At 31.4% G+C, this 24,139-nt stretch overlaps 3 protein-coding genes across 6 annotated transcripts; 2 read left to right on the top strand and 1 right to left on the bottom strand.

Moving 5' to 3' along the window:
- The first annotated feature begins 1,268 nt into the window (after positions 1-1,268).
- On the top strand, positions 1,269-14,226 carry LOC107073876 (putative chitinase 10). Its single transcript, XM_015334706.2, has 28 exons — positions 1,269-1,538; positions 3,229-3,568; positions 3,636-3,895; positions 3,981-4,031; positions 4,115-4,731; positions 4,796-4,981; positions 5,064-5,208; positions 5,273-5,638; positions 5,719-6,209; positions 6,290-6,518; positions 6,599-6,787; positions 6,861-7,245; positions 7,322-7,557; positions 8,157-8,524; positions 8,622-8,984; positions 9,082-9,250; positions 9,421-9,969; positions 10,054-10,458; positions 10,538-10,852; positions 10,939-11,150; positions 11,234-11,512; positions 11,596-11,781; positions 11,856-12,144; positions 12,228-12,634; positions 12,768-13,208; positions 13,292-13,777; positions 13,862-13,987; positions 14,068-14,226. Exons 2-28 carry the CDS (start codon positions 3,237-3,239, stop codon positions 14,224-14,226), a joined length of 8,241 nt encoding a protein of 2,746 aa, XP_015190192.2. The 5' UTR covers positions 1,269-1,538; positions 3,229-3,236.
- Positions 14,227-15,253: 1,027 nt separating this feature from the next.
- LOC107073878 (solute carrier family 2, facilitated glucose transporter member 1) lies at positions 15,254-21,044 on the top strand. Of its 3 annotated transcripts, XM_015334708.2 has the most exons (9): positions 15,254-15,395; positions 16,691-16,761; positions 18,624-18,755; positions 18,867-19,140; positions 19,215-19,505; positions 19,586-19,992; positions 20,071-20,342; positions 20,440-20,555; positions 20,925-21,044. In XM_015334708.2, exons 1-8 carry the CDS (start codon positions 15,377-15,379, stop codon positions 20,537-20,539), a joined length of 1,566 nt encoding a protein of 521 aa, XP_015190194.1. In that variant the 5' UTR covers positions 15,254-15,376; the 3' UTR covers positions 20,540-20,555; positions 20,925-21,044. The 3 variants fall into 3 exon arrangements, with proteins under 3 accessions (XP_015190194.1, XP_015190193.1, XP_015190195.1); XM_015334707.2 differs by lacking the exon at positions 20,925-21,044 and having other exon boundaries at positions 20,440-20,884; XM_015334709.2 differs by lacking the exons at positions 15,254-15,395; positions 20,925-21,044 and adding an exon at positions 16,418-16,555 and having other exon boundaries at positions 20,440-20,884.
- LOC107073879 (solute carrier family 25 member 35) lies at positions 20,752-23,309 on the bottom strand. Of its 2 annotated transcripts, XM_015334713.2 has the most exons (5): positions 22,510-23,302; positions 21,781-22,162; positions 21,336-21,554; positions 21,161-21,275; positions 20,752-21,078 (listed from the first exon to the last, which is right to left on the bottom strand). In XM_015334713.2, the coding sequence occupies exons 1-5, from the start codon at positions 22,557-22,559 to the stop codon at positions 20,882-20,884; spliced, it is 963 nt and encodes a 320-aa protein (XP_015190199.1). In that variant the 5' UTR covers positions 22,560-23,302; the 3' UTR covers positions 20,752-20,881. The 2 variants fall into 2 exon arrangements, with proteins under 2 accessions (XP_015190199.1, XP_015190198.2); XM_015334712.2 differs by having other exon boundaries at positions 21,161-21,554; positions 22,510-23,309.
- Positions 23,310-24,139: the final 830 nt, after the last annotated feature.

Raw genomic sequence — 24,139 nt, 5'->3', positions numbered from 1 at the left:
TATTGCCATATTTATTTGATTTTCAATAGGTTCGAATAATTAAGTTTTTTATTTGATTTAAAAAAAAAAATATAATAAGAATAATTTGCAAAGAATCTAATACAGATTCGTTCAAGATAAATCTGACAGTATTTTCAACGATATATAAAACGAGAAGATAACAGGACCATTTCAACAGCCCCTCATGCATTCTCACGCTATTAATAACCTTATGCAGTTTTCTGGTTTCGGTGAAAATTGACTCTGGTTTGTTTGGCTGCGTGTTGCAAGTTCAAGGGAATTCGTTGACATTCTTTCAAATATTTTATTTTTTTTACAGAAAAAGACTCGTTATTACCTGGACTGAACGAAATCTATTACCTTTCTTAGTTTGTATTAGGTCGACAAAAATGAAAAGAGAAAAAACTCACTACAACATTTGCATACGAAAGAGAGAACCGAATAATGATCTGTTAATAAACAAAAAAAAAGGGAGAAAAAGTCAGTAGTAACTTTAATCCTCATCCCAATTTACCTATAACTTTTAATTTGAATGAAATTTTATTTAACGTATTTCTTTCTAATATAATCAATTATATAAATATTCAGGTAACTATAAAAGAAGAATATAAAAACTGAAATATCAAGAAGAGAACTTTTTATTCCATACCATAAAACACAATCCAGTTCTCTTAAAAATCTTTTTAAAAATTAAAGAATCAGATAAGGAAGAATGATTCGTCAACAACTAATTCCCTCCTTTCAACCCCAAGATATTATATTACAAGAGTTATAGTCTTTTTCATTGTTTATCCTGTCATTGATCAACTTCATCATGATATCCTCCTCGTACTTTCATCAGTTTTAGATGTTTTCCCGACACACCCTCTAAATAACATATTTATCGAATGGATCTAATATTCCATAAGAGAAAGTCCCATGGTAGTCATTTCTTCGAAGTGAGACAACACCTCCAAGTTAAACAAGCAAATTCCAAATGGACTTCTCGCACCCCTTTGGGCTTGCGAGGAAGTAGCTTGGTGTCGTTGCCTCGCACCAATGGTCTCTGACTCTACACGATCACGTTCCCGTGGTCAAGGACACAGCAAAGAAGCAATGGACAGAAAGAAAGAAAAAGAGAGAGCAAGAGAGAACAAGAAAGAGAGAGCAAGGAAAGAGCAAGAGAAAGAGAACATGAGAGAGAGGGTGCGGGTTGAGGGGCTATCGATGCCGTAGGTATATATGGTCGTTCTCTCGCGTTCGGAATACCAGATTCGTACGTCCAGATTAGTCCTCTTCATCGAGGTCTCTGTGTTGTGTATACCTTTTAAAATTCATCGCAAACAACTCTAACAACGGACATTGAAGAAGAAGAAGAGGAAGAGACCGATCACTTTCAGTGATTCTTTTGATCAGTGCTGTCGAACCGACGATTGTCAACTACCGTCGGGTAGATTCGAACCATTGCAGTCTTAACATTGTAAGGGTTGATCGGCAGGATCAACAAAGCTGAGCAGATCGACGTTTATCGGAGAGTGACTTTTCAAAGTCAGACTCCCGTATGTAATTCTACATAAATTTGATATTTTTGAAAGAATATGATATTTAAAACAATATTTCAATTGTTTTTTTTTTTATATAATAGATAATTTGAAATCTAAGAGTTCATTTTGGTATCTAATCATACGTACTACCTTTTTATTTGTGTCTAATAATCAAATACTATTTAGGACAAGTACATAATATTATCGCATTGACAGGTTCTATTGATAAGACTTTTTTTTATTGATGATCGTAATATATCTATGTTCTTTTTTAATGCATCATTTTTCGTTAATTTTTTATTTTATTTTTGAGAGCAATGCATCATTCATAACGATTACTTCAAATTTTTGCATGCCATTTTCGTTTTTTTTCTCTTTATTTTTCTATTCTTCTTCTTCCCTTTTAAATGAATATTTAAGGTTTATTATTAAACTGTTAGCATTGAGATAAATGTTAATTTCCATACAAGGAATCTTGACATTGATAAAATGAAAGAAAAGATGCGACTTGCATTATGCCAGAATTCTTATTCGCGCATACGGCCTTGCATTAACATCGTACAATAGATCGGTAAGAGATTTACTTATACTTGAAAGCCTATCGTGACGAGCAAATAAATTTCGTTCATTTTAAGTTTAAAAAAAAACCAGAAAAAGAAAACGAAAAGAAAAGAAAAAGAAATCAAAAATAACACAGAATCACATTTTTGTCAACATACGTACGATGTTTCAGGAAATTTTATTATGTAAAAGAAATATACTTTATCGATCGTAACAAAGAAAGCAAAGAAAAAAAGTCAGAATTTTAAATATGTCATCTAATCGGATTATCAGTTTAAGCTGCATTAATAATAATATTCATAAATATTCATGACTGTGAAATCAGAACAACGTTATAATTGATTGAATTATACAGTTATCCTGGATAACATGGTGATATAAATAAGCGATCATAAATTTCAAGCACAAATCATCGATCAAACTTCGTATAACAATCATAAAGTAAGGAGAGATTTGATTTCCGATCTTAACCGATCATCGTGCTCAACTTATTCCAAGTAGTGATATCGGTCAATGTAATTACCATGGTCATTCCTCATCAAGGTCAATGAAAGAAGACACTATATTTTATATTCCAAATACATAATCGTGATACATACACCAAAGTTACAATGAATCACAATGATGAATAAGACTGTATGAATTTGATTACCCCGTCTTTCATCACGATTACTTATTCATAAACATTAGAAGGAAACAGACAGGATTTATGAATTATTTTAGATCATTTATTATTTATAACATTTATATATGTTAATTGTTTGAATTACTATATTATCCAATAACCACTTACAACCCCTGTTCGTTTACTCTTATATTAATCCCAATGATAAATAAAAAAATTACGACAAACAAGGTACAAGAAACTGTAAACAAAACATTTTCGTGGCCTTAGATCGAACCCGATCACCGGTTTCCCATTACTAGAGGGATCTTTTATTTATTTTTTTCTTGTTTTCTTGTATCTCGAAAGGAAGACAGGTTTGGCTGGCATCGAGAATGCACGCATCCACATTTATAACTAGCTTTTTGCATGCCTGTTATTTTTCAATTCGCACTTATTTTCTGCTCGCTCGACTGGTTATACTACCATTTGATGATGTCTTCAATACAAATTGATCGAAATAAAGAAAATTAATTTTAGGATACGATATGCTGATTGGAATCGTTTTATTGCTGATCGGCTTCTCTTACGCGGGACCATTAAACGATGCACCAGCGCGAGAAATTTTACCACCACTACCATGGAAATCTTCAGTTACTCAAGACAATTCTAAATTCGTGAATGAACTTGGATTTCAACGTGGTGCTGTTGAAAGTCCACCAAGATCATTGTCCATCGAATTTGATCGTCTTCGAGAACCAATCAAAGAAAATGCTGAATTTGGATCAAAAAGAATTCCACTTCGCGACGCTGTCGAAGCTTTACCTTCGAGTACTCTTAAACTTTGTAGAGGTACCAAGAAAGAAGGATGTTTTGCAAGGTCCGATTGCTAAATTTAAATTTATTATTTTTGATGATTTTTTTTTTCATCATAAATTTTATTTCAGAATCGTGGATGAAAGAGTACCACTAAGGGATGCTGTTGAACATCGAGAGGCACCCTTCTTTGGGGGTATAGAACACGAATCTATTTGGATTGAACCACTTGCACCACCTACTTTAGGTAGAATTCAACGAATTGGCGATCCTAAGGTTGTCTGCCGTTTTGATTCTAGAGCAACTTATAGAATGGAACCTTTCTCTTTATTATCTGGATCTTTACCGGATTACAAATGTACTCATTTGATATATGCCGGAGCTAATTTGGGTAAATAAAAATATTAATAATAAAATGCGAATGACAGAGATGGAATTTTACTTTTTGTTTATTGAACTTTGACTTTTTATTGTAGACTCAAATTTCAAAGTGGTACCTTGGAATTATGAATACGATGAAATTAAAGGTAAATCGACATAAGTCTTCACAGAAAACATTCGAAAAAATTGTTAGATCCTCTAAGTTAATTAATTATTATTTAATTGACAGGTGGTTACAAGACAGCTGTAAATCTTCGTTCGAGAGATCCAGCATTACGTATTCTGATCTCGATCACGCTTCCCAGCGAAAGATTTAAGTCTAGTAAATTGAACGAAGCTGATTACGAGAAAATTTCTCAATCAATACTGAATTTCATTAATCAACATGATTTGGATGGTGTTCTTATAAATTGGCAAATGGAAGATACCTGGCAAACAAATGCTATGACAGATCTAAAGATTCTTTCCAAAATTCTTAAAAAACATTTAGTTGAAGAAGGATTAACTTTAGCTATTGCTCTCCGTGCTGAAGATCGTGTCCATCGAGAGACCATTTCGAATTTTGATTTAGTCATACTAAAAGCTTGGCGAGAGGATCTTCATTTAAGAAAAGAAAAATATGCTCTTCATCCTGCGCCACTTAAATTCGTCATTCATGCTGTTGAAAAATGGTTTGAACGTGCTGGCATGGAACAAGCATCAAAAACTGTATTAGGCTTACCAATTTTCGGTGATGGATATACACTTAAATTTGGAAACTTCACTGATGCTGGTGCTCCAATTTTAGGGCCTGGATTACCTGGTCCATATACTGGAACACGTAATGGAAGACTTGCTTATTATGAGGTGAGTTATCTTTCTTCTTTAAAAATCATATACTTTATTTATACAAATTAATATTTGTAATTAGATATGCGAACGATTGGAAGAAGGTTCATGGATATCTGGAAGAGATGAGGATGGTCCATATATAAAACGTGGAGATCAATGGATCGGATACGATGATCCTATCTCGTTGAAATTAAAAACAGCTTATGTTAAATCTAGTGGACTTGCTGGTATTTCTTTGTGGTCTTTAGATTTGGATGATTTTCAGGTAATTACGATTACCCTAAATATAAATAAATTTAATAAAAAATCCCATTAACATATTTTTTGATATTACATGAATTATACAGGGTATTTGTGGTAATCCATGGCCAATGTTGAATACTGCAACGAATGCATTAGGACTTTATGAAAGCACATACATCAAAAAATGTTCTAAAGAAAGCCTCTTCGCTGATCCAGACAACTGTTCTGGATTTTACTCCTGCGTTAAAGGTACCGATTAATTTATTCGATGGAAAAAGTAATTATCTGACAATTTTATTTTATCCTTTATAAGGTAAAATGTATCATGGTTATTGTGGTCCCAAACGGCTGTTCGATCCTGTAAAAGGACGTTGCATTAAAACCGATCCAGATATTTGTAAACCTGGATATTCTGATACAATTGTTTTACACGAAGCGGAATTTCTCGTTAATAAAAATGAAACGAAGAAAGACAATTATGTAGAAGAGTTGACAGAAAAAGGTCCACGTGTTGTTTGTTACGTCACTTCGTGGGCTATTTATCGAAAATCCGATGGAAAATTTATACCAGAACGTTTGGATTCTAATTTATGTACAGACATTATTTATGCATTCGCCAGTTTGAATCCAGAGACTTTGTTGATACAGGCTTTTGATCCTTGGGCTGATTTAGACAATGGTCAGTTCTATCATTAATTTTTTTACATAAATTATTATGCAATCAAATAACAGTTTTTTAATAATTTTTTCTTTTCTTAGGCTTATACGAACGAGTAACGTCAATTAAAGGAGCCAGAGTACTATTGGCTCTGGGTGGTTGGACCGACAGTTCTGGTGATAAATATTCTAGATTAATAAGCAGTGGTGTATCTCGTAGAAAATTCATCTCAGCTACGATTAATTTCTTGAAGAAACACAATTTCGATGGTTTATCACTTGAATGGAATTATCCGAAATGTTGGCAGAGCGATTGCAGGAAAGGTCCTGATTCTGACAAGCCTAACTTTACGAAACTCCTTCAAGAATTAAGAAAGGAATTCGATAAACAAACACCTAGACTCGCGTTAGCAGTAGCTTTGTCAGGATACAAGGAAGTTATTGATCAAGCTTATGAAGTTGCTGAAATTTTACGTGAAGTTGATTTTGCTTCAGTAATGACGTATGATTATCATGGTGCTTGGGAATCTAAAACTGGTCATTTAGCACCTTTATATGGAACAAATAACGATGGCCGGCGATATTACAACGTTGTAAGAAAACGTTTATTTAAATTTGATAAATTATTATTACATTACATTCCGATAGGTAAAGGGTTCAAATATATTTTCAGAATTTTACAATGGAATATCTCGTGAGTCTTGGAGCGAATAAATCAAAACTATTAATAGGTATACCATTATATGGTCAAGCTTATCATCTCTCAGATCCTCATCGAACGGAACTTGGTGATCCTGCAACCGGTCCTGGTTTACCTGGAGAATTTACTAAGCAACCAGGAATGTTAGCTTATTACGAAATATGTGATAGAATAAAAAGGCAAGATTGGACTGTAGGATCAGGTAAAAGTCAATATTCAGATTTGATTAATCGTCTTTATTATTATATTTTGTGTTTCTCTATTTTACTTCAATTATTTCAGGACCAAGTGCTTATCACAAAGACCAATGGGTAGGCTACGAAAATCAAAAGAGCGTATTTCGAAAGGGTCAATATATAATACAAAATAATTATGGAGGAGCATCAATGTGGACTGTCGATTTGGACGATTTCTTAAATCGTTGCTGCATGGAAAATTTCCCGCTTCTTAAAGCTATAAATCGTGCATTAGGTCAGCGATAAGATCATTTGTTAAAACTATTTTTTATTAAAGAAGTAAAGTTTTTTCATTGTTTCAATAATAGGTCGTTCTCGTACGCCGGTACCAGACGAAATGAAAGAAAATTGTCAACGACCGGAAGAACCTGTGACACCGCCAGAACCAACAATGACAAGTCATAGCGATGCTGTCGAGGATGGACCAGTTTCAACAAAACCAATGTCAACATTAACGACTAAAATTACTACATGGCCAACATGGACGGAAAAACCAAGTACAACGACACAATCCAGTTGGACTCAGAAGCCAACATCAACGCTAACGACTAAAGGCACTACATGGCCAACATGGACGGAAAAACCAAGTACAACGACTCAATCCAGTTGGACTCAGAAACCTACACCATCATCGAGTGATCACCACCATCACCATCATGAAACATCCACAATGCTCACGTCAACAATAACATGGTAGGATTGATTAAGATTCAGCAAGAGTTTTTATAATTTTTTATTTTATTATTCTGTATTATCTATTTGTTTTCAGGGGTCCAAGTTATTTACCACCCGCTACTACTGTCTCTAGTACAACAGAGAATATATCAATACCTCCTGTATCCTGCATCGAAGGTCAATATACTTCTGATCCTTTTGATTGCGGTAGTTATTATCGATGTGTTCTTAAAGAGTTAAAACGAGAACGTTGCGCACCTGGATTACATTGGGACAAGTCACGCAATATATGCGACTGGCCATCTATTTCGAAATGTCAAACTGATATCAGTAAGTTTTCTATTTTCATAATCCTTATCACATACTTATGATAGCACTTTAGTTACATGTTAAACCAAAATTATCAACACTAAACCAATTATTATTCTAAAAACATGATTGGTAGCTTTCTAAACTAAACTGTAAATCCATTACTATCAATCTTCTCTCTACTAACATAAAATGACGCAACTTTTCAATGGACCATCCATTCGCAAGGATTTCTCTCATCCGTTAACATATGCTAGTACATTTCACAAACCTGTTTGCATGCCAAAGTGAGTAAACATGTTCACTACCTATTCATTTGTATACTAATTTACAATCATAGCCTCGAGCAAAGAACATCGTGGTATATCGTCCTTACTATTTTCTACTCATTCAGTTTGTCACTGGGTTTCACATCTCTTGTAGTTTTATTATCTTTTTTTCATCTATTTGTGACTTCGAGAAATAATGAAGATCTATTTTGGTTTTGCATGTATCTTTTTCATCTTATTTTCGACGAACATGTCGCTACCCTATATGATCTTCCAAGATGGTATTAATTCTGAATTAAAGTTTATTGATTAATATTGTATAGTTAATTTATGTACATAATTTTTATTCAGGCACCACGTCAACGAAGAGTCCAACGAAAAAAACAACCATTTCTTCCTCGCAAAAGCCAACATCAACGACCTCATCGACATGGACTATTTCCAGTACACATCGTTCAAGCACAACAAAAAAACCTGTCGTTGTTATGACGTCAACAGAAAAACCGATGAAGGAATGCGAACATGGGCAATATTACGCCTATCCCAATTCTTGTATAAACTTTTTAGTCTGCGTTAATGGAAATCTAGTGTCTCAACAATGCGGTCCAGGACTGAACTGGAACAAAGAAAAGAATATGTGCGATTGGGCATACAAGAACCCATGCAATGAGAAACCAATGAAGAATGCTTTACTCGTCACAAAGGATACAACTTCGAAGGTGGATTATACAACGTATAAACGTTGATCTAGTCTTTTTTTAAACGTCTAATAAACTTAACATTAACTATAACAATTTTATTTAATTCTAATTACAGAACTGTATCTCTGGAAGTTATGGTCCCGTATCTGGTGATTGTGAAAGTTACGTAGCTTGTTTATGGGGCCGCCAAGAAATCTTTCACTGTGCTCCAGGATTGCATTTCAATAAGCATAGTAGTATTTGTGATTGGCCATCGAGAGCTAATTGTCAAGAGAATGTTGATGATAAGGAAGATAAAACTGAAAAACCTAGCACAAAACCTCCTCTTCAAAATGGATCCCCTACTACGTTAATTACTGAGAGGCCTACAGTAACTACTACTCAAAAAACGACAACTCAAAGTCCAACTCAGTCTACAACTTTATCTCCGGTTGAAATAGATCCTGATAAAGTTTCACCTCTTTCTGGATATTTTAAGGTAACTTTCGTAATTCATCTTTTATCTTTTTATAATTTATTATGAATAAAGAATATATTAATATTTTGTGTAATGTTTTTTTTTCATACTAACATAGGTTGTTTGCTATTTCACAAACTGGGCATGGTATCGCAGGGGTGTAGGACGGTATTTACCGGAACACATAGATCATACTCTCTGTACTCACATTGTTTATGGTTTCGCAGTGTTGGATTATTCTGAATTGACTATTAAAGCTCATGATTCTTGGGCCGACTATGATAATCGTAAGTCCGCGAATATCTTTTACACAAATATAATATGATAAATATTAGGTCATTAAATATAAAATGTCTGATTTCGAGGTGAAAATAATCCGAGTTATCAGACATTTCATAGTTAATAACCTAATTCTATTGTTAAATTAAATGTAATTTATTTGTTGTGTTTTCTTCAGGATTTTACGAACGTGTTGTAACTTATAAGAAACGTGGTTTAAAAGTATTGTTAGCTTTGGGAGGATGGAATGATTCTGCTGGTGATAAATATAGTCGTTTAGTAAATAATCCTGCGGCTAGACAGAAGTTTATTACTCATGCTATTAAGTTTATTGAAAAATACGGTTTTGATGGACTGGATCTGGATTGGGAATATCCAGTATGCTGGCAGGTGGATTGCAAAAAAGGGCCAGACTCTGATAAAGAAAGTTTCGCAGCATTAGTTAAAGAATTAAGTACTAGCCTGAAACAGAAAGGATTATTATTAACAGCTGCTGTCTCTCCTAGCAAAAAAGTGATCGACAAAGGATATGATGTACCTACCTTAGCAAAATATTTGGATTGGATTGCAGTGATGACATATGATTATCATGGACAGTGGGATAAGAAGACTGGACATGTTGCTCCTATGTATGCTCATCCAGATGATGAATTTTATTACTTCAATGCAAATTATTCGATAAATTACTGGATCGCTAAAGGGGCACCTCCTAGAAGTATAGTCATGGGTAAGAATCTTCATTAATAGATATGTATCTAAATATTAAACTTTTTTATACAATTGACATTAAAGCTTATACTTCATTAATTAGGAATGCCATTGTATGGACAATCTTTTACAATAAATGATCCAAAAGCTGGAGTTGGTTTGAATGCGCCAGCAAGTGCTGGTAATGCTGGTGAATTCACAAGGGCAGCAGGATTTTTAGCTTATTATGAAATCTGTAATCGAATTCGCAATCATGATTGGACTGTTGTACAAGATCCTGAAAAGAGAATGGGACCATATGCTTATAAAGGAAGTCAATGGGTTAGCTTCGATGATGCTGATTCGATTAGACGAAAAGCTCAGTTTGTTAGGAACATGAATCTTGGGGGAGGAATGGTCTGGGCATTAGATCTTGACGATTTTAGAGGACGATGTGGAGAAGGACCTCATCCACTCATGCACACTCTACAACAGGTCCTTTCTGAACCACCAAATCAACATGACGAACGTATGTATTTTTATATTTTTCTCATAATGTTTTTTTATATTATTTACTCATAATGTTTTTTATTGTGGCGTTTGTATAGCAATTAAGCCACCAAGTGTTGGAAGTGATCTGGAATGGAAGATGCCTGTCGCTTCAGACATTACTTCAACAGCAATGCCTACAACATTGATAGAACCTGAGCATACCACTTCAGTAATAAAACCTGATGATTCTAAAGGATTTAAAGTTGTTTGTTATTTCACCAATTGGGCATGGTACAGACAAGAAGGTGGAAAATTTGTTCCAGAAGATATCGACGGTGATTTATGCACACACATCATTTACGGTTTTGCTGTACTTGATGGTTCCAGTTTAACGATAAAAACTCATGATAGTTGGGCCGATATAGACAACAGTAAATATTTATTCTATTTAAATTTTGGAGCTTGAAAAAAGAATAGGTATTTTTCTTTATTTGGTAATTATTTTTTTTTATGACAGAATTTTATGAAAGGGTGGTCGCTTATAAATCAAAAGGTATCAAAGTGTTGTTAGCAATTGGAGGATGGAATGATTCGGCAGGTGATAAATACAGTCGTCTGGTAAATTCAGCTAGCGCTAGGGAAAGATTTACATCACATGTTTTACAATTCCTTGAAAAATATGGTTTCGAAGGACTCGATTTGGATTGGGAATATCCCGTTTGTTGGCAGGTATATCTTGCATAAATACATTTAAATAATTTAATAAATAATTGCGTTTTAACTATATGATGTTTATTTGTTACATTCTTCAGGTCGATTGTAAAAAGGGTCCAAAATCTGATAAAGAAAGTTTCGCTCTTTTAGTACAACATTTAAGTAAAGTATTCAAACCGAAAGGCCTACTATTATCAGCAGCTGTTTCACCAAGTAAACGAGTTGTCGATGCTGGCTATGACGTAATTTCTTTAGCTAAATATTTAGACTGGATATCTGTCATGACGTACGATTACCATGGCCAATGGGACAAGAAAACTGGACATGTAGCTCCACTGTATGCACTTCCTAGTGATTGGGAACGTACTTTTAATGCCGTATGTTTTCTACTTTTTACAAATATTTAATTATTACTTCAAACTTGTTAATGTATAAAAATTTAAAGAATTTTTATTTATAGAACTTTTCAGTTCATTATTGGCTAGAACAGGGTGTACCACCGAAAAAATTAGTAATGGGTGCACCTATGTATGGTCAATCCTTTTCCTTGGCACAAAGTACTCAACGAGGATTAAATGCACCTACATATGGCGGTGGAGAAGCAGGTGAAGCTACAAGAGCAAGAGGTTTCTTATCTTATTACGAAGTATGTACGATCTATTTGTTTCTATACATTATCTCAATCTGGAAAATATACAATTTTCTTTTTAATCTTTCCAGATTTGTGAGAGAACATTAAAGAAAGGTTGGTCGGTAGTTCAAGACAGCCAGAGACGTATCGGACCATATGCTTATAAAGGGGATCAGTGGGTTAGCTTTGATGATGCGAAACAAATTAGGAAAAAAGCAGAATTAATCAAAAAACTTGGTCTTGGAGGTGGAATGATTTGGGCACTAGATTTAGACGATTTTAAGAACAGATGTGGCTGCGAACCTAGTCCTTTGTTAAGAACAATGAACAGAGTTTTGAGAAATTATCCTGAAGGACCACTTTGTCCAGTATCGTCAGGTTTATGTTTCTTCTTGTCATTTTATTATAAAATACAATAATAATAATTTAGAGACTATATATTGTATTTCTTATTAATACAGAAACCACTTCCATTGATTTTGATGAATCTGAAACTCAAGCGGAAAGCACTGGGTCGTCAACAACCGAATCCACATCTACATCTTGGCCTACCTATTTGCCACCTGCAACAACAACAACAACCACAACAACATCAACAACATCAACAACAACTACTACTACTACAGAATCATCGGAAGAAAATGATACTATTGAAATAATAGCTGGTCCACCTCCAGCAGGTATCGCACCTTTAGGTGATTGTGGTGGTAAATTATTTATTCCACACAAAAATGACTGTGCTAAATATTATCTCTGCAATTTCGGTAAACTTTCTGAACGTTCTTGCCCTAATGGACTTTACTGGAACGAAAATAGATGCGATTGGCCGGAAAATAGTAAATGTAAAAGAGAACTTAGACAACGTCAGGTAAATATAAACTCATTCATTTCAAATTATTTATAACATTACGAAATCATCATGTAATCAATCAATGTACATATTGCATCAGATTTCAATTTCTAATAATTACATAATCATCTTATGCACATTTCTTTTCCAGACAAGTGACGCATCCATGGCTTTATCCCTTAGCGAGAACAACTCGAAGAAAATTGTTTGTTACATAACAAGTTGGGCTCAGAAAAGACAAAGTGAAGGAAGATTTATAACACAGGATTTAAACTTAGATCTCTGCACACACGTCGTCTACGGTTTTGCGATATTAGACGAGGAAAGTTTAACGATAAAAATGCCGGACTCTTGGGACAAGGAAGATGAAAAGTTCTTGAGAGATATGATATTGTTGAATGCTCAATCTTCGAACCCTGTTAAGATATTGATTGCCTTGGGTGGCTGGAAAGATTCTTACGGGGACAAATATAGCAGAATGGCGAGTGATTCAGCTAGCAGAATAAAGTTAGTCGATAGTATCATTAAATTTATTAACAAATATAAATTTGACGGTCTTGATCTTATTTGGGAATATCCAGTATGTTGGCAGGTAAATAAGCAAATATGAATAATAATTCCTAAATTAGATTGAACCAAAGGAGAGAAGCTATGTATGTATAAAATAAATTACAGATAGATTGTAACAATGGACCTAAAAGCGACAAGTTAGCCTACATCAATCTTCTTCGGGATCTTAGAACGGCATTGAAAATTCGTCGATTACTTTTCTCAGCCGCAGTTTCATCAAGTAAAAAAGTAATCGATATTGCTTACCAAGTTCCAATGCTTTCCGAATATGTTGATTGGATCGATGTTATGACTTATGACTATCATGGTTATTGGGAAGAGCAAACTGGTCATGTGGCACCATTATATCATTGTTCGGCTAACGAAGATCAATATATGAATGTAAAATCTAGCTTGAAATACTGGATTGAGAAGGGTGCACCTTCTGAAAAACTTATGTTAGGTATTCCGGCATACGGACAATCATTTACTTTGGCCGAAAATGCAATACCATTAACAACAAAGAATTCCAATTTCGTTCCTTTGCAATCTTCTGGACCTGGAAAACCTGGAAAATTCTCGAAAGTTCCAGGATTTCTTTCTTATTACGAAGTAGGTATTATATTGTACAAAATTGAATTTACATTGTAAGCTCATTTTTGATGTCCTATAATAAACATCTTTTTGTGATCGTAGATATGCGATAATGTAAAAAATGCTAGATGGAATGTAACCAAAGACCCGGAACGTTGTTTTGGATCGTATGCAACGAAGGATGATCAGTGGGTCAGTTATGATGATGTATCAAATGTATTCAAAAAGGTATAAAAAACAACGTATTTGTATGAATGTTAACATTCACGTAAAAGTGTTAACATTTATTTTCTTATCTTTTTTAACAGGCTGATCTTATAAGAGAATTAAATCTTGGGGGTGGATCAATATGGTCACTTGATTTAGACGATTTCTCTGGTAATTGTGGTTGTGGAAAATATCCTTTATTGACTGCACTGAACCGTGGCCTTGTTCAAGAGAAACTACAAATGACGGATTGTACATAAAAGATTAGAAAGAGTCTTGCGCATAGTAAACATTTCTACGATCAAATTGAAATTCATTGTTTGCTGAATATAACGTATGTAAAATACAGCAGCAATAGTAACCGTGGTATAGAACAATATTCATCTTTCTTTGTCTTTTGTTTTTTCTTATTCAAATTACACATTTGTGATGAAAAAAATATTCTATTATGAATTATAAGAAGTGAACAAATTGACAAACTTTTCCAAGCGACACATTTCAAAATTTCATTTGTTCATTCATTAATAATTTCATTAATTCTATTGTTTATTCGTTCATCATTTAATTAATTCATTAATTCATTCAATGTCCTTGTCTTTCAATTGCGTCGCTTGAGAAAACTTTGACATTAATAATAAAACAACAAAATTGTATGTAGCCTTCATAATATCTTCTTTTAAAAGCTATCAATGTATTTGTGATATACCGATATGTAAAGAGTAGTTAGAATATTATGTGTTTCACTATTTACAATTACAAATACAATTTACAAACATTGTGTCATATTAATTAAAATATGTGATGTTTGTTCAATAATGTTTGAACAACAGCAAATATTCATCTATTTAGTATATACTTTTACTCGAATGAAAAATGTCGGAGTTCCTGCATGAATAAAAGAAAGTAATAAATATTTTTGCATGTATACAAAATACAAATATTACCTATAATAAAAATATATACAAATATTATTTTTTATTTACAATATTGTAAGGATTGTATATTGAAAAAAATATATAAAATACACAATATTAACAATATCGTAAATAATAAAAATTATTTGGATATTGTGTTACATAGCGCATAAACATACGCGTAATAAGCATTGTTGAAATGCGGTTAATAGTGACAATCGTTGATATTATAATTCATAGAGTATGTTGATATAACTTTCAGTAGGCAGAAGTAGTACAGCTAAGCATAGTCGGTTGCCTTTTTTTTACTTTTGTCGTTGAAGGACGCGCATTCATTCACTCACGTACCGTTCGAGTTAGTGCACGACTAGATGTTTGTATGAAAGCAAGTTGTAAACGCATTGACTCTTGAAACTTTGATCTTGTCACCTTTTTTTTCATTTTAATGTAATTACGCGTATTACTAAAAGATCATAACTCTTTCAACTCGATTGAAATGATGGATGAAAATCAAGGTAAACTTAATCAATTATTATTTATTTATTTATTTATTTACTTATTCTATTTTTTTCACAAAATCAATGTGTTAAAAAATTATTAACTTCTAATTGATTTTATTTCAATACTCGTTTTTTTATTTTTATTATTGATGTAAAAGAAATTCATCAATTTTCAAATTATCGTACGTACATTCTAATCGATCATAAAAATAACTCGAAAACAACACTAATATGACACGTGTGTAAAATAGAATATTTTATATGTGTATACAATCTTTCTTTTTTGTTTTTCTTTTTTTACAATATCATAACATTTAGCTAATTAAACCATTGTAATGAAATATTTAAATGAGATTTTTAGTACGTTTTTAAGATACGTTTAAAAAGCCATTTTTTTAATGAGGCCTAATTGCATACATGTATGTATACACGTGTGTTCATTGCTTTTTATTTATACAAACAGATTTATTTATATAGAAAATATATATAGTATATAGAATTGTAAATATGTATTATAAAAATTATGATAGCAAAAATAATTTTATTTTTATGTTACGCAATTGAATAATTCATTATAATGTAAATTAATGAACACGACTGACTAAAGTAGTATAAAAGTTTAAAAGTATAAAAGATGACAAATTTATAGAAAGAGCGATAAATAGAATTAATATGACATGTCGTATCCTGTTGAGATATCCTGTCTCGTTAAATACTTCCATGTATAATAAGATAAGATAAGATTTCACTACAGATATTTCATCAGCTAACAATAAGAAAAGTTTTAGTACGATTGATATTTGCGAACAATTGTGATTGATTTATCGTAGAATTTATAGTTTAAAATACGTACGTATTTGTTTACCTGCATAAATTTAAAATAATCAGAAATGTTAAGATAAGTAATTATCAGTTTGATATTCAGTTAAATTTATATAAACATATTTGAATTATGCAAAAATATATTTACTCGATATCTATGTACACACGTTTAGGATATTTAAGAGACGAATGATCTAACCTTAAAACTGTATATACACCTGTGCATTTCGACTAATTTGAGACAGTAGCGCCACGCTCGGTATTTCAAGGACATTAACCTTTTGCATTCTTTATTACTTTATATGACCCGCCATTTATAATCTTTCATATTTTCTATATAAACATGCTACCAGGTAGCTCTTAAATTCCACTAATAATTATTAATATCGTTGATAAGAAATTATACTTTAAATACGGTTTATATATTATCTATTGAGTTTGATTTCTTAAGCAAAATTTAATTTATGATTTTATATAATCAATTATAGAATCTGACGTTTCTGCGCTGTACATCGATGTGTCCAAAGCCACTCCAGTTACCGGTCAATTAAATAAAACCGTAAGTTGTCATTATACTTGTTATTGTGATTTTTATTATTTATAATATATAAACATGCAATTATTGTCTTGTTCAATATTATATGTATCAATTACGTCGTAGAAATGAAGGCATTCCAATTACATTTTATTTTTATTTATATATAAAAACTTTGTTTATAATATAGCATTTTTATTTTTATTCTCTGTTGTTTTTTTTTCATCTATACATTTTTCATTAAAATTCTGCTTTGTTCACTACCCTAACATCTTATAAAAGATATACTTTATACATTTAATTTCTGTTTACGATAACAACTTTAATTTTTTTATGTATAATTGCATGCAAAAATATTTGATGATAATTTCACTACGTCATTTATTATTTTCTATAATCTATTACTTTAATAGATATTTAGATAAACATAAATATTAACAAGTTTACTTTTCTTTTACATAATTCATTGCAACATAATAATTATCTTTTATTATTTTTCTTACTTTTCTTTCTTCGTAGGAGAATTCCATCGCTAAATTAACATATTCTTATATAATGTAATCATTTTGCTTTTATTAAACTGCGAGAAATGTTACTGTAATATTTGATATTCATATCATTGCCTTTCTTTATCTAATATAAACCTTGACATTCAAGTATTAAAGCAGTATTTTTATAGATCTGTCGCTCTTTCTTGAAAACTTTCATTCACTTCGTAGCAATTTAAAAAAATATCTTATTATTTATATTTAAATAGCATGTTTTTTAACTAAAATCATTAGTAATGTGATTAACTTGATGCATTCTTTATTTATGCCTTATTTTTGTAAGAAATTGTTTGAAATGATTTGATTGAGTTACCGATGAAAATTATTAAATTATATATCATCTTAATGTTTATTTGTTATTACTAATTCAAAACAATTTGTAATACATGAATCCTGGTATGTTTTGGGTCCTTTTAATTTAATCTATTATTATTCGATTTGATTTGGTAATTTAATCAATGAAATACTAATTGATTTAAATAATATTATTTAAATTATAATGATGATAATGCATGATTGATTGCATATCTGACTAGTTTTCAGGTATTTCTACGATGTGTGATATTTTTTAGTTTTGTTTCGTACTACCATCCCTGGCTTATCCATGCTTTCTCACTGATCGGTCTTCAAGGGTGCAACATATTCTACGTATTGTTTGTGATGCTTATTTATTCCAGCGGTATGGTTATTGGTTTTTCATATTGTCATAGTTTTATAAGGAGAAGGGTCGGTGAAGATAGTAAAAGTGAAAATTTGGTCTCTAAAGTATGTTGCATTATGTTGTCTATCAGAGATGGGCTATCGCAATTACTTTTATAATTCATCGATCATTTAACTGTTATATTCCTTTTTTCCTATTAATTGAAAATAAGTTTTAACTATTTTTCTCGATTTCAATTGTATTACAATTTTATAATCATTATAATAATATGGAAATTATTTCTATTTTGTAGATTACCAAATACATATATATGATAATTTTTATTTGTAATTAATTGTTTCATTAATATGTTCATGTATGTATGTGTGTCCTATGTGAAATTATAAAAGTAATTAATAACGAGTTTCAAACTAATTAGCAGTTATAAATATAATATATATATTTGTAATTATTAATTAGTTTGTAAATCTATTAATGTCCATTTTAGAACGGTGTCATGCATTCATCATAATCTCTTATTGGTTTCTTTTTATTAATGGGATTTATATTGCAGTTTCAGTTTACTTTCCTTTTTCTTTATATTTCTATGCATGATTCTTGTGAAAAAACTTTTTATCAAATTTTATATTAAAATGGAAAATGTATTGTTTTTAATTGAGCTTAATTATTGTTTTTAGAAAGAAGAAAATGAAATTGATCCTAAATCAGGTAGATGGACTACTTTATTGGTCTTGGCAGGAGTTACGTGTTGTTTGGGTTCCGCACTACCAGCAGGATATAACTTAGGTGTATTGAACAATCCTGCAGAGGTTAGTATTATAACAATTATTTAATATGATAGATTGTTAATAATAAATTAAAATTATAATTTGAATCATTATTGAAATAATAAGATATTAATCATTATTTTTGCATTCTAGTTAATCAGAAACTTTTGTAATCAAAGTATTATTGAAAGATATGACATACAATTAACTCACAATGAAATAATGATACTATGGGCTACAATAGTATCAATTTTTTTAATTGGTGGAGTGACCGGTTCATTGATAGCAAGTTGGTTAGCGGATAAATTTGGAAGAAAAGGAGCATTAATGACTGGAAACATTTTTGGAATTATAGGTGCTATCCTCTTCCTCCTTGTACCAGCATTAAATTCTGTTGAATTGTTACTTATAGGACGACTGATTGTTGGTGAGAATAATTTACACACAATGTATCTAAAATTATATTTAAAAGTCTATTATAAATATATTTTATTATATCAGGTCTGTCGGGAGGATTAGCTACAAGTTTATTACCAATGTATATGACAGAAATAGCACCTCTTAAATTAAGAGGTGCTGTCGGAGTGTTATGTCAATTAGGTATCACTAGTGGCGTATTTCTTGGACAAATTATTGGACTTGATACAGTGTTGGGTACTGAAGAAAGTTGGCATATCATGTTAGCAGCAGTTGCAATTTTATGTGCAATTGCTTTACTTCTTACTTTCATACTGCCAGAAAGTCCCAAATATTTATACATTATTAAGGAACAACAAAGTAAAGCACTTAAAGGTTAGCAACTTAATTTTGTTGTTAAAATTAACAAAAAATAAATCCCAATTATAAATTTATAGCATAAAATTGTATTACAGAGTTAAGTCGTTTACGTAATATGGATATAATGTTATTACAAAACGAAGTTGCTGGTTTACAACATGAATTCATGTCCAGATCGTCTGCAGATACTTGGACGATAGGTCGTATATTTAGAGAACCTACTGTTAGATTACCTCTATTCCTAGTATGTTCTCTTCAATTTGGCCAGCAACTGACCGGTATAAGTGCAGTATTCTACTACTCAAATTCGATATTTAAAGATGCAGAATTAGGAAGTACTGGATCACAATATGCTACTCTTGGAACTGGGCTAGCTAATATCGCTATGGCTGTGATATCTGTTCCTGTTATGTCGTTATTCCATAGACGGATTGTTTTATTAAGTAGTTGTTATTTATGTATTGGATGTCTAATCATTTTATGTGCTTCCATAGTTTTAATTGTAAGTTTCTCGTAAAACAGTTCACATCTTTATAAAAAAAAAGAAAGTTGATTTCTAATGTTTTTTTGATCGTTACAGCATACAGTTTCATTTATGCCATGGGTGTGCATAGTGGCAGTAATTGCCTATGTCATTTTTTATGGTATTGGCCTTGGTCCAATTCCTTTTTTTATTGGGTCAGAATTGTTTGATGTTGGACCCAGACCTATTGCAATGTCTCTTGGAAGTGTCTGCAATTGGGGTGGTAATTTTTTAGTTGGAATGTTATTTCCAACGTTGCTAGCATCAATCGGTCCTTACACCTTCCTAATCTTTACAGGATGTATTTTACTTCTAGCACTATTTGTCGGGTAACTTGATAACATTTTATTATTTACAATATTACTGCTCTAACATAAGTAAACATTCCTTTTATTTTAATTAAATTTATTTTAATTGCTTTTATAGTTTTTACTTGCCAGAAACACGTGGCAGAAGCACTATGGAAGTTGCAGCATCTATTACTCAAGGATTGCGGTCAAGACCAAATGCAAAGTCTGTGACTTAAATAATACATTTTTGAGGTATTTGAAAGTGATGATTACTAAAAAAAAAGAACTTACTTATGATATAAAAACTTTATTCCGTAGTCAATAACATTTCGGATAAAATTAAATGTTATAAAAAGTAAGCATAAAAGCAACAGCTGTTGCAGGATCGTGATTTGCTTAATGTTTTACATTATTTTTAAAAGGAACATTATTTTATACGCTAACTATATAATTTTTTGACGAAGAAATGAATTTATTTTAACTATTATATATATTTACATAAACAAATGTCAACAATCTACATTTCCATTGCATAGAACGCAATGGATTATTTATATATATATAAAGATTAATACGTTTTATGTTCTTGCATCGTCGTATAATTGATCTAATTTTTTATAGAATACTAAACATAAAACTGTGTGCGGTGCTATTCTCATCCACGTTGGGAAAGTTCCTTTGTATAAGCCATATAAACCTTCCGTTCGCCAGATTTTAATTAAAGCGTCAAAGAGCCCATTATAGAGGGTACCACCTTTACCATCTTTCGTTGCTTCTGCGTACATACAGTAATATTCAAGAATGATCAACCATCATTATAATAGAATGAAAAAGCATACATCTATATGAGCACTTACTTTGATTATACAACCTTGTGGCTAATACATCAAAAGGTTGCATAGTAAGGGCTACACACGATCCACCAATTAACGAGGAAACGAATGTTAAAGTTATAGGATAGTCTGTAAGTATCTGAAAACATGAAACAAAAATTGTATTTGAGACGAATTTATTATATAATAGTCTACTTACATTCAAAGACTCTAACCAATCCGAAACCAAACCGAACGTAGTCAATTGAGTAGACGATCCAACAAATAATCTTGGTATATTGGCATACCAGCCACGAAATACCGCAGCGATACCACCTTGTTTCCAAAGTTTTCTAAATGCCGACCACGTTCCAGTATGATCGTGTTGATGACCAACAGCAATAGATTGCGCAGATTGAGCTTGTATTTGTGTCTTGACCTAATATTCAGATTTTAATTGATTAAAATAAATTTGTCTCAAACGTATTTATGAACAACAACTTAGTTATGGTGAATTCGTATGAGAATAAAAAGAAGAAGATTTCAATTGAAAGCAATCGTGATCGCTAAATGATTAGTTCTTATTATTGGTCATCAACTAACTTTAGTATGATAAGCGTAGAAATATAGGAGCTGAATTTTGCACATATTTTCAATTATATTACCAAATAGAATGGGCTACCGAGAACACCTCCTAAACAACCAGCCAATCCTGTGATGAGCACAGTTTTCAGGACAGCCGTATTTCCTTTACTGTCTTGTATGATACCATACTTTTTAGCACTGTTATATACACCTAATCGTATACCGTTGAGAACTACTTGAAAATATAACGCTGGTGCAATACCAGATTGTAAAGCCAATATTCCTTCGTGTTTGGCTATCAAATAAGCAGCGTGAAATGTATTTTTGTATATCTTTTTATAAGTTCCTCTAGCTTCGAGTTCTCCTTGGAGTTGCAATCGTATTTTAATAACGTCTGCTGGATTAGTAAATAATCCAGCGCCTGCAGCCGCTACCGCTCCTATCACAAATTCCGCTCCGAGTCTAGAAAAAGAAACTTAATAAAATAACTAAAGCTTAAATTATTATTCGTAAATGATAAAAAGGCGAATAAATTAAATTCAAACGATCGAGAACGCGCGCATTTGAATGTGACCAATGAAACACTAACTATCTTTCGCGTACTCTTCATCGATTGGTCGGCATACAAATTCAATATTAAATCGAGTAGACAATAATAATATCGAATTGTAAATGAAATAACACATTATTATTGCATAACACCGGCGTAAGTTTTCGAATGAATAAAAAAGTCACGCGAGTTTTAATACTACTCTTGGTTATGAAACATAGTAAACGCGTTAAATTTATATGTTTTAAAAATCACTTACGGTTTTTCTTTTGCTATATTCGATACAGTGAGATTTTCGGCGGTAGCCATGCTGAGAAATATAAATCAAGTTCACTGGGACACGAAATTGACGACTATAAGTTTATCTATGTCGCAGGATATGTGTAACACTAAACGCACACGTTCAGAATGGAAACTAATACAGGGAGTGACTAAAAGAAAAAATATTTAGATGACGAACTGAACCAAATTCTGTGTTATACTTATTATTGCAGTCACTGAACCTGATCGCGTAACATTTCATCATATCTACGTCATTCTCTTACTAGATATTGACATTTATTTACATTAGGCAATGACTTTGAGAAATAAATTTATTACGGTCCTTTATCTGTAAGCATATTTACTTATCTTTAATATTTTATGTCCACGTATTTATACCACGTAACAATCATTTCGTTTATATTATCCTGTTGTATTTATTTTCTTTTATCATGTTTTTTTTACAAATTTTCTTATTAAAAAAAATATTTGTTTATTAATATCTATCGCTTAATTATACAACTGAGCTTATATAAATGGATTAATCAGTTATCTAGAATTTGGAAGGTCTTACAATTTTATAGTCATAGGACATACATATGTCTATGCAATTATAAATTTATACCTCTTTTGATATCTATCTAATCTGAAGATATCGTTTAACCATTTAAATACTGAACTTGTAATCTTACATCACTTTTGTTTTACTTAAAAATCTGACGAAATTTTTTCCTGTTTTAATAATTGTTATCTACTTTCATTTTTATAAGTTTTAATATATTTTATATTAACATTTTGATGTACATATTTTTAAAATTAAAAAGAAAAAATACTATAAATTTATCGTACGTATTTTTTTTGAAATATCGAAAAAAATTCGATCGAAGCATAAAAACAAGCATAATCGGTTAAAAATAAAAAATGTAAATGAAATTAATTTAAATATTTTTCCACAAATATATATTTATCTTTATACTTTTATGGAAATCATTTTAAAAATATACACATAGTCTCAAAATGATATTACCTTCGATCATCACATTTTTCTTTCTTCTTTCGAACAAAAATTATTATTTGGAAATAATCAAGAATTTTAATACAACGAAAATTGGTCATTTGATTGATAAATCGATCGTTAATTGATCAGTTTAATTCGATATCGTGTGATATTGTTACACTCTTATGATAAATCAAATTTGAAAGAAAGAATTTTATTTTTCTTCTTCTTCTTCTTCTTTTACTTATTTTTCTACTATTAATTATATGTATTTTTTTATTTTTTGGTCATCTTTTATTAAGAATATTTTACGATATGCTATATATATTCATACTGATTACAACTTTGATACACAATACGAATAATGTGCGACAAAATTACACTTAATAGGATTAAAACGATACGCGAAAGCTCGTTTAATACTAAACTAATCACATTTGAAGGTCTAAAATAAAATTTAAAAAAAAAAAAAAGAAATAAAATAAAAACGACGAACCGATTGTTGTTTAGCGTTGACATGAATATAATATTACGTGTGTGCAATTGCATGTATTATCCGTTTATACTGTATTTTACATCCTTTTAAATTGTTTTATTTTGTTGTTAATTTTTAAACACATTTTCTATGTGC

This window comes from Polistes dominula, unplaced genomic scaffold, assembly GCF_049000335.1.
Source record: "Polistes dominula isolate Pdom_NZ unplaced genomic scaffold, Pdom_raw_medaka contig_31, whole genome shotgun sequence".
In the NCBI taxonomy this organism is placed as follows: Eukaryota; Metazoa; Arthropoda; class Insecta; order Hymenoptera; family Vespidae; genus Polistes; species Polistes dominula.
The sequence above is the reverse complement of the archived record's forward strand: the minus strand, read 5'-3'. Positions and strand labels throughout refer to the sequence as shown.

Bases quoted from the DNA above. Each gene is read 5' to 3' on its own strand.
- LOC107073876 (XM_015334706.2), top strand. From the start codon at position 3,237: ATGCTGATTGGAATCGTTTTATTGCTGATCGGCTTCTCTTACGCGGGA. The intron at 3,569-3,635 runs GTCCGATTGCTA...ATTTTATTTCAG, and splicing joins AAAGAAGGATGTTTTGCAAG to AATCGTGGATGAAAGAGTAC. The intron at 13,778-13,861 runs GTAGGTATTATA...TTGTGATCGTAG, and splicing joins GATTTCTTTCTTATTACGAA to ATATGCGATAATGTAAAAAA.
- LOC107073878 (XM_015334708.2), top strand. The intron at 16,762-18,623 runs GTAAGTTGTCAT...TATTGTTTTTAG, and splicing joins CCGGTCAATTAAATAAAACC to AAAGAAGAAAATGAAATTGA. The intron at 19,506-19,585 runs GTTAGCAACTTA...ATTGTATTACAG, and splicing joins ACAAAGTAAAGCACTTAAAG to AGTTAAGTCGTTTACGTAAT.
- LOC107073879 (XM_015334712.2), bottom strand. From the start codon at position 22,559: ATGGCTACCGCCGAAAATCTCACTGTATCGAATATAGCAAAAGAAAAA. The intron at 22,163-22,509 runs GTAAGTGATTTT...TTCTTTTTCTAG, and splicing joins AATATAGCAAAAGAAAAACC to ACTCGGAGCGGAATTTGTGA. The intron at 21,079-21,160 runs GTAAGTGCTCAT...GTATGTACGCAG, and splicing joins CACAAGGTTGTATAATCAAA to AAGCAACGAAAGATGGTAAA.